This window comes from Ascidiella aspersa, chromosome 7 (genome assembly GCF_963924565.1).
Source record: "Ascidiella aspersa chromosome 7, kaAscAspe10.2, whole genome shotgun sequence".
Taxonomy (NCBI): Eukaryota; Metazoa; Chordata; class Ascidiacea; order Phlebobranchia; family Ascidiidae; genus Ascidiella; species Ascidiella aspersa.
The window spans coordinates 11,684,208-11,694,426 of NC_139453.1; the positions used below are offsets into that span (position 1 = coordinate 11,684,208).

The window sequence follows — 10,219 nt, forward strand, 5'->3', positions numbered from 1 at the left end:
CGCAGCCGCGTTTACACACGAGTTTAAATACCTCGTATCAAAAAGCATAATGATTTATCCACACGCGAAACATTAGCTTTCAAATCACAACTTTAGGAACACCCCATTTCCTGCCTTTTGTTGAAAGCAATAGTGAATAAGCAGCAACTTCAAAGCGTATTTTCTTGTGATGCGTCGTTATTTTAAAACTTACATTGAACGAATTGTGCAAACTAAAAAAAAATGCAAATTTTTAAGGAAATGTTGCTCAATGTTAAAAATCAATAAAATTTAAAATTGTATTGAATTGCAAAAGATGTGTAACGTGAGTAAATATATATTCCAGTAATTAATTGTCTCAAACTTTAAGTGTAACCTGTCGCGCCTATATATATATATAAGTATAGAAAATATGTGTGTCTATAACCAAAATATAAATAACTTGAATACTGAGTGTTGCTACAGATAATTTCGAACACACATCTGCCGGAAAAATATTTTGAAATTTCAGAAAACAAACACAACAAGCGTTGGACAAAGCGATAGATCGAGATGCAACGCGCAAAACAACGGCTTCCTGGTGACGTCAGAATTGCAACGCACCGCGCAGGGATTTTCACCTGCAAGCCGCACAGATTTCCTGAAAAGCAAAAAAGCCACAGCAAACTGCTCTGGCGTGTCGATGAAACACATTTCAAGCAACCAGCGAACGCTGACATCAAAATCCTCGTTGCCAGTTCAGGCACAAACGAACATTTTCTCGAGGAATCAGGAATCGAACCAAAAACAATTGCGCAAATGCGTTAAATGATCGGACAATTTCGCGTCCAATGCTCCATAAGCATTTCACAACAGCTGAAACACAACACACGAAAACAATTGGAAAATAATGTCATTCCTATATATTCGAAATGACTGCAAAACCTTTGCAAAGGGAGTATTTGTCGCAACACGTCAGCACATCAAATTAATTCTTTGTTTTATCGCCTTAATGTTGCGTCACGGAAAGTTTTTGTTTAAATTCGATTGCCGATATCTCTTGCTAGAGTTTGCAACGAATGCCTTGTTACACCAATTTTTATGCGTCAGAGCTGTATGTGAGGTGACGTAAATCCGTTTAATGTGAGCGCTTTGTTTTGAAATTCGCCTTATTGTCAACAATCCATTATTTTTAGAATCGTCGCCAGTTACGTCGCAATGTAGATCGAAGCGCTTTTGTTCAAGCCATATTTGGACAAAAATATTATTTCCGTCTATAAGAGTCGAGAGAAAAAGGTTTAGACCACGCCTTGTTGTCACGTGATTTATTATTGAAAATCGTAAGAATATCTACGTCAATATTTCCTGTGCATTTTAGAAATATTTTCGCCTATAAGTATAGTCGCTCAATCGAATAAAAAACAGTATCAACCAGTATCAACTAGTATCAAACAGTATCAACCAGTATCACCTAGTACTGCCTAGTGCAGGGAGAGGCTTTTACAGCTTTGACTGAAGACAGCAAAATTGACTGTTCATGTATCTGAACTAAAGGAAAGAATTGGACCTGAATGGCCTCACGAAGACAGGCCATCTCAAATCTTGTAGGAGTGTGGTCGATTCATCTTGGCAATTATATAAATGAAGACTCATTAACCGGACCCACACCCCCACACATGGTATATTTAACTTTTCCGGTTACGCTCCATAAAAATAGGGCCTAGCAATCATTTTAACCGACAAGTGGAATTGCAATTTTCTACAGTAAAAACTTAAAAAAAATTAAACAATTAAAAAAAGTTGTAGCCGCCTTTGCATTTTTTTGTTATTTAAAGCAACATAAAATTATATTTATCTCCCAGTCAAAATATATGTCATCTACCTCCGCCATACAACAACCATGGACCATTTGGTTAAATTATATAACACAACCGACACGTTATTAACTATTTATTTAGCGTATATTTTCGATAAAAACAAAAGTCACTAGTGCATCACATGCAACATAGATTCGAACACAACATATGAAAAGTAAGAAAATCATTACAATGTGGAAAGTTCGTTCGGCCGTATAAACTTGAAGTTGAGCGTTACAAAATGTATTAAATACTATAGGGCGGTCACTATGGCTGTTAATATTATAGCTATCCACTAGGGATAATAATATTATTAATTTGAAGTACGCGATTGCCATTATGACAATTTTGATAATTAGACAAGAAATAATAAAGGGGCGCATGTTTTTGTTGTTCGTTAATTACTTAAAACGATTAATTAAACATGTAAAAATGGCCACTGCCACCACAAAGTTATTTTGCACAGTGAGTCTGTGGGGTAAATGAGGCAGTGAAGGGACTTGAATAGAGAAGGGTCCTCACGGCGTGAAAATAGCCGGTGTGCCTTCCTGATGTTTACCACGTTCCTGTTCTTGAAACTCAGCGTGGCCTGGCAGGAAAACATACGTACGACCTTTATATATTTGTTTTGAGCAAGGGTCAAGGACGTGGTCTCTATAATTTAAAACTTTTTGTCATGAAAAAATTCCAATGTTGGTTTGACATTGCAGAAAAACAAGTAAATGTTTCACTATAGATGTAACCTCTCCGTTAATTGCTTCGCTTTTCTTTTATAGGAGATGGAAAATATCTGCAGGCTGCCAAAGCTTAATTCTATCTTGCATATATTGCAATTATTGTCGAAGAAGATTTTGTTTTCTTTTCCTTATGTTGGTTTTCGATTTTCTTAATTTAAAATTCGGAAATTTAATTCGGTAACTTGTTTAAACGTTTGGTACAAAGCAACATGATACCAATACTTGATTTATAAAGTCAAATGTCCGAAGGTCATGTCAGTCGAGAAATTTAATCCTAAAATTGGTAAAATAGTTGAATTGCGTGTATATTTATTAGATATCGACACCAAAGGTTCACGTCCTGGAATGGTGTTTTAGCTATAATTCGAAATAATATTTCTATCGAAAAACAGGCACTTATAGGTCATCAGATTGTTCACATTTGTGACACGAACATAGACCGGAATTGCTTGTTTTAGGGTTGGTTGGTTTTCAAATCAGAGTTATGGCTTAACCTTAGGATATTCCTTCACAATAAAACACTGACCTGCTTAGTAAGTTGACTTTCGGCAATGGAAGCCACATTTTCAAGATGTGAGTGCAGCAACTTGGATTCGGTGATGCTTATCCCCAGGACACCGTTCACCACGAACCCGAAGCCGGAATCGTCGGGAGTCGAAACTTTCTGACACATCTTAAGGAACCCGCCGTTTCTAATTTATTTCAAACGCAAAAGCCTTCAAAAGGATGGTGCTTAAGCGACATTTACACGAAACTACTTATATTAAACTTTAGACTTAATTGCTAGATCTTGTAGTTAGGCGCATAGAATGAATATGAAAGCCAATACAAAAAGAGATAAGAAATTATGAACGTTTCGAATAAATCCTGATTCATATTCGACATCCTAAACTACTAAACTCTTTCTAAACTGTTTCACCAACCACAGAATTACACGTTCACTGTATGTTTTTTGTGTAGTGAAACAACCTTTTGCAAAGCGTGGTTGAAAATCATTCCATATTTTTTATACAGCCTAGAACCAGTTTAGATCAATCTTTAAACCTAAAACACAAACAATTACCCAAAATACGGTACCATCTCAATTGCAGTGGGTCTTGTAATGCAAATACCAGCACCGCCTGTACAAAATTTGAAGAAGATTTTTTTCCCTTTAAATCTGCGCTGTAATAAAACATAAAAATTTTGGTTTGAATTTTAGGGCGTACTGCTACACAGGGGCTGTGTTCGGCCCGCAAAATCATTATCTGTAGTCCTCGAAGCATTATTTAGCCTGGTGAACCCATTTTATTTCCATTCGCGACTCCCGTTTAGTAAAAGTGTTTGCGTTCTAACTATCTCTAATATAAAATAAAGCATAAAAAGTTTAATAAACTAAATCGAATATTAGCACGGAAGTTCATTTTAAATATACGCGAAGAAAAAGATTATTTCTTATTTAAATTCCGGCGAACTGGGGCTACCCTGTACTATATATTTTAGACTTATTTGCCTAACTAAGGCACTCCAGAGTGTATTATAACACAACTATAGTAGTAAACTATATGCTTTTTAAGTTTCTCAGAATCCTATTTCGTTGTATAATAACAATATATATTTGCCTCCAAATCATACATTGTAATATTTTGTCAGACAACAATCCAATACAAATCCAATCATGCTTAAAGTTTGATTACGTTTAGGCTATATCTATTCGCTTGAATCCTAACAAATGACTTTACAATGACTTATGACCTGGCGTTTTTGTTGTTTTTAATTGAGTTATTAGTCATAATCCGCAAGTTTACCAATTTGAATAGTTCGTCGTTTAATTATTATGACAAGGACTTGACTTAAAACTGACTTTCTCTAATTATGACTTGGACTTAACTTCCTATTTGTTTAAAAATACTTGACTTGGAATTGAGTTATTTAACAAATGACTTGAGTGGGACTTGAGTAGCTTTAAAATGGCTTGTTTACAACACCGCACTACATTACAACAAACAACAACTTTGTGGAATGCCACTGAAAGCTGTAAGCGTTAGATTGATAGGCTAGTTTGTGTGACTTACTCCCCAGTCTTTGTGCACGCTTCGTTTGCCCAAATAAATTTTGTCGCGCCAGTCGAATTTGTTGAGTAGTTCCACAAGTCGATTAACGTTGACGTAATTGTCGTCGTCCACATGACACCACCACCTTTGTGACGTCATTTTTTTGGGATAATTACAGTAAACTCAAACAAGGTTATAGCTATAGCCGACAAAAATTTACGACCTAAAAGTGTGCTCGTAAAATAGTACCAATAGCGCCGATGGAAAAAAGTTTAGACTGCTACAAATCATTCACCGTAATAAACAGTATTTATCGAGTATATTTTATTTGATAAATAATCGCTTCGGGTTTAACTACAGTGAACTCGTTTTGCTACAATAACTAAATAAATCCTTGACTTACTTTTTGTCTGTCGCCATGAAGGTATCGTATTCGGCGTCCATTTTACAGCACAAATTGTTTCTGAAATCATATCAAAACTTGTGACTATGGGTTAAAATAACTGCGGGTGACTATGGGTTAAACTAGTAGGAAATTGTACCTTAAATTGCGCTGTAAGCATTTTAGTGGAATACACGGATTTCTGACGATTTTTTATACAACCTGACATTTAAATACTTTGACACATTTCTGTCAATTGTTATTTTTGGTTTAACATACCTTCCGTGAGTTTCGTTGCAATTCGTAGCCACCATGTGATTTCCTTAAAATATAACAACCTTTATCGTTAATGGAAATACTGTTGACATTAGATACAGAGAGGTGTACATATTGTTTTCGTATTAAGAATATCTGATACTTTGCATGTCAATCTGGTACCAATACCTGATAATAAGTAAATTCACATAGACCAGGGGTAGCCAACACGTCGGTCACGATCGACCGGTCGATCGCCACATCTCACCTAGTCCAGTGGTTCCCAAACTGTGGGCCATGGCCCAGGAGTGGGCCGCAAGAATAGTTTCATTGGGCCATAGAGCTATTTGAAAATATTGCAACCAAATATGTTATGTTTTACGAAAATAGCTGTTATCATATTCAAAACTATAAAAGGAACGAGGCCATTTTTGGCTATTTGTTAACAATATACGTAAAGGCAAAATCTCACGCATTTGTTTGTTTCGCTACGCAATTAGCACGGCAGTTTATTTTAAATTCAGTTCGTTTTCATCGAGATATTTAAAATTTTATCGAGATATTAAAAATTCAGTTTGTTCTCATCGAGATTGTTGTGGAACGCAACCGCGCCATTCCCGAGCACGCGGCTCGAGGCATTCTTGTGTTATTTTATTGGCCGCGCTATTCCCGAGCAAACGGCTCGAGGCATTCTTGTGTTATTTTAATTGCTATGCGTTGTGTGTGTGTACGCGCTTGATTTGTGCCTACTGCAGGAATGTAATTGGTGTGTTTGTAATTACTTCGTGAGCCTATAAAAGGCTGTTCACTTACTACTACGTTACCATTCCATTTTACTGATTTCGACTGAATACAACTTAAGTTTAAAAAAAAAAGTTACAACAAACTGTACTTATTTGGACTCTGTAAAGAAGCAAGGCGCAAACGTGATTGAAAACACAACAGAGATAATCTAAAAATGAGCCGGAACTAAAAAAGGATTATTTGTATGTTGTTAGAATCAATGTATTTATTGGGAAATTGTCCGACTATGTAAATTTTAATTTATTTTATAACCGTAAATTGGGATAACAAAACAGCACATGGTGGGCCACAAACTGTTTCAAAAAAAAATTAGGCCACGAAATAAAGAAGTTTGGGAACCACTGACCTAGTCGAAAATGTGTTACGTCGTAACAGTAGCTGTCGCACACAAGCGGATCATTAAAATGATGGTTGTTGTCTTGACAAGCCTAATAAAGCGTTTTTGACGTAACAAATAAACCTCCATCGCTGGTTCGGAATGCAATTAAAGCTCAAAATGTTTAATGAGTGTTCTTGTGACTTTTTTACATAACCAGTCAATCGAGATCAAGTCTTTCAGTAAATATTTCAGTCGATCGCAATTAAACATAAGTTGGTTACACCTGGTATAGACGATTTAAGGTCAAGTGTAGTCATTACAGTGGTCAAATAGGCAAAGTTTTTGTTTAAAAATACTCCACCCCAGTTTAACAAGGTTATTGCCCTATAATTCGCTTTATGGTAGTAAAACCGTGCTTGTAAACTTTTTTAAGCAGCGGCCTACTTTTAACAGCACTTTTACCTGTCATCTTACGTTTAATGAGATTTTTTCAGGGCCCGCAAAGTGTAGCGGAAAAATATAGGAAGAAATAAACTTTAAGAGGCGTGGGTATATTAATGACGTCATTTGGCATGGGATCGGGTCGAGATACTTTTTGTTTAAAGTATCGTGTATAGCTATCGCATAGGAGTGTGTCGGACATTTCTTAGTTACAAGCATTTAGACTAGATTTCAGTTACAAATTTACGCCCAAGATATCTTTTAATTAGTCTGATGACGTTACGTTAGAATGTAATTTTTTAACGTCATTTTAAATTTCTTGCCCTAAGTGTTTCCTTATAAAATTATGTCAATATTAATTCAAGAATTTGAGAATTTGAGAAGACTAATAGCAGGGGTCGGCAACCTTTCGTACTCACTGTGCCAGATAATGAACAATGTCAAAATATCAACAACTCGCGTGCCAAACAATTTTCTATGTTTAGCTTTGCACTGGCAACCTGGGCTGCGGAGTTGGTTAAAAACAACCAGAGTCCGACTCCGGCCGAATATGCGATTTCACCGAGTCCCTCTACAGCCTGTATTTCACCAATTTACGTAACTTTAAACAAGGTGGATATTCCGCAATATATTTATAGGGTTTATGGAAAATATGCCACCAGCATATGCTATTCCCCCTTAGAAATTTACAGTTTGCTGCCTTATCAGTTTCGAAATTTGGTACTGCGCATGCACACACGTCCGCCTCGAGTCTGACTCCGCAGCCCTACTGAGATCTTACATCTAACTACCATCTTTTTGAAAAATACTTTGATGCTTACCAGCCGATACCTACAAGTGTTAACTATCAGTTTCGCTTTTAGTTGGTTTCTCAGTCGCACAAAAACACACGTGCTTACTTTTAATGTAGAACAGTGGTTCTCAACCTTTTTAGCATACGGACCGGTAAAACTTTAAATCAAGTTTTGCGGACCGTTTGACCTTCAAACATTAAAATCAAGCCAAAATGTAATTACGACAAAAGTATGCAACTTAAAAGCAAATAACGGAAACTTCAATGTAATGAGCAATTTGCTGCTGTCTTTTTGATATCATACGTGGTTCTATTGAAGTTTTTCAAGTACTAAATTTTAAGACTTGAACGAGTTGTAGCCTAATTATAAAAAGTTGGGCACAACACTTGCAGGATTGTGGCGTACGATAAAGTCCAAAGTAGTCCATTAACTCTATGTTACGTCACAATGCTGCCAATTACGAAACTGGCGAATTACGGAACTGAAGTTTTAAATTCGATGGACAAGCAGCCTTTAACATCTTGCATTTCGCAATTGAGATATAAGATTGAAATATATATTGCGGACCGGCAGAAAATTTGACGCGAACCTGCGGTTGAGAACCACTGATTTAGAATGTCCTGCTTTGTCACGCCACTTATGGGGCATTGTGACGTAATACGAACGGTTAGTCGTAAACATCAAGTTTAACGCCCACAAAAAAAGTTAAATACAACAGTTAAGGCACTTATTCGTGATATAAACTGAAATTATGTGCAACCATTTAGTTAGCACTAATGATATAATAAGAATTTTAATGATGTGGAAGACTGGTAGTGATGTTATGGTTGCACTTTCTTATGGTGATATAATGGTCGCGTTAAATCATTCGGTGTGCCCTGAAAAATCATCTCGCCAGGTGTGGCCGACCCCTGACTTATAGTTTGCCAAACCATGTATACAGTACTTAGTAGTGGTTACCTGTTTTTCGTTGATATTCCAGGTCGTCGAAGTCAGTGATAAAATAGGTCTAAACAAAAGATTAAGTACTGGTTCATAAAATGTGAGATAAACTTAAAAAATAAATGAAATAGCACTCAAAGTTGTCGTTAATAAAGAATAGCTTGTAAAAAAAGAAATGAATTGCCCTGAAATCAATAAAGATTAAAACGTTGAAACGGTAATATTTTACGATGTGTATTGCCCAAAATAACGTTCGTTTGCCCTTTATCGCCGCTTGGAATTACAGGTGCTGCGGTAAAACGAATCAATCGTTAGTAGAGTTGCTGTCGCATTGTGCATTTCAACATGGACTTAACGAAATCAAGTTAACCCGGTTTTATACTTGCCGACCGCGGCCTCGCTGACTGGAAGCGTTTTGTTTGTTGTACAACTTCAAGTTAAAAAACTTAATCGAGTGCCAATCGAGGTCTTTATTTCGCACCTGAATATGCCCTCTTTTCCGCGGAACTAAATCGGGAACAATAATGGGAACACAATGCAAATTTTCATAAGAGACGATCTCCGAGGAAATTCCACACCTTAGGCGCAAACGTGGCCTGGTTGTCGAAATAAGCAAAGCGAGAGAAATCAAATTAGGACGTTCGGTGCGTTTACATTTAAGTGTGCCTTATTTACAGAAAATATGTTCTTCTCGTATTTATGGCAATGTCTCGTATCGTTGTTCAGCACATTTCAATCTCCTTTTTTGTGTCGTTTTACTTTGCGTGCTCTTGGGGACACCCCCTTTTTCGTAAGTTAAATTTTCGTTTTTAGTTCGTTTTTGTCAGGGTTTACCACACCTTCCGAAGCGGTAATGTGTTTAATTGTAATTAGGTCGCTCGTGATAAGCTAATGCGAAACCAAAATCAAACGCAAAACGCCGTTTTTCGTCTTTTGTTTGACTGACCGTAAACGCAGGATATTTCTTGTATTTCCTAAGAAAATTATTTAAGAGCTTCACAAAAAAGCTTAAATGACTTTTATGTTAAAAGTTCCCATAGTAAACAACCAAAACAGTTCCACTCGTTGCTCGCCATTCTTAAATTATGCTTTGTTTTACAGGCAGATAATTTCGATAAAACGCTTAGAATGTGTAGATAGAATAAACTTTACGAGTTGAACCTATATGTTTGATTGTGGCAGTAACTTAAAATTCCGAACAAGCCTTCTTACGAATATACTGTTGCTTCCAGGCGTTATATCAATAATAAAGAGGTTCTTCTGACAAATATGTATTCAGCGCCGACGTTTCGATTACCTATACGGGTAATCTTCTTCAGAGCAATAAACTTGTACCTTTACAGAAGGGAATATATACAGTGAGTAAGCCTTCTTACCTGTTTTCTCGCGTACTTGAACCAGGTTTTCGTGATGACGTCGACCCTGTCGCGGTGATAGCGTCTCGTGGTTTTTACCGTGATCACGACGTCGTCCAACGTCACCGGCTCGCCGTCCTGACCTAAAATATAACGTTCGCAGAAAAGGAAATCACCGAGATGTATTAAACTATATTGGCAGCACGATAAGAGCGTTGAACGATAGGAAACGACGCTCCCCGCACCTCTTCGTCTTCTGCGAACGTTTACTTTTCTGAATAACCGTGGCATCGCGCTTTCGAAAAATGTTGAATACAATTTTAAGATGCATTTTCTTTGGGCA

At 36.8% G+C, this 10,219-nt stretch overlaps 1 protein-coding gene across 1 annotated transcript; it reads right to left on the minus strand.

Moving 5' to 3' along the window:
- Window positions 1-2,232: 2,232 nt before the first annotated feature.
- Window positions 2,233-10,207, minus strand: LOC146137809 (beta-1,3-N-acetylglucosaminyltransferase lunatic fringe-like). Its single transcript, XM_083394443.1, has 9 exons — window positions 10,147-10,207; window positions 9,898-10,019; window positions 8,540-8,588; window positions 5,246-5,288; window positions 4,988-5,047; window positions 4,606-4,729; window positions 3,615-3,715; window positions 3,078-3,243; window positions 2,233-2,403 (listed from the first exon to the last, which is right to left on the minus strand). The coding sequence occupies exons 1-9, from the start codon at window positions 10,205-10,207 to the stop codon at window positions 2,233-2,235; spliced, it is 897 nt and encodes a 298-aa protein (XP_083250569.1).
- Window positions 10,208-10,219: the final 12 nt, after the last annotated feature.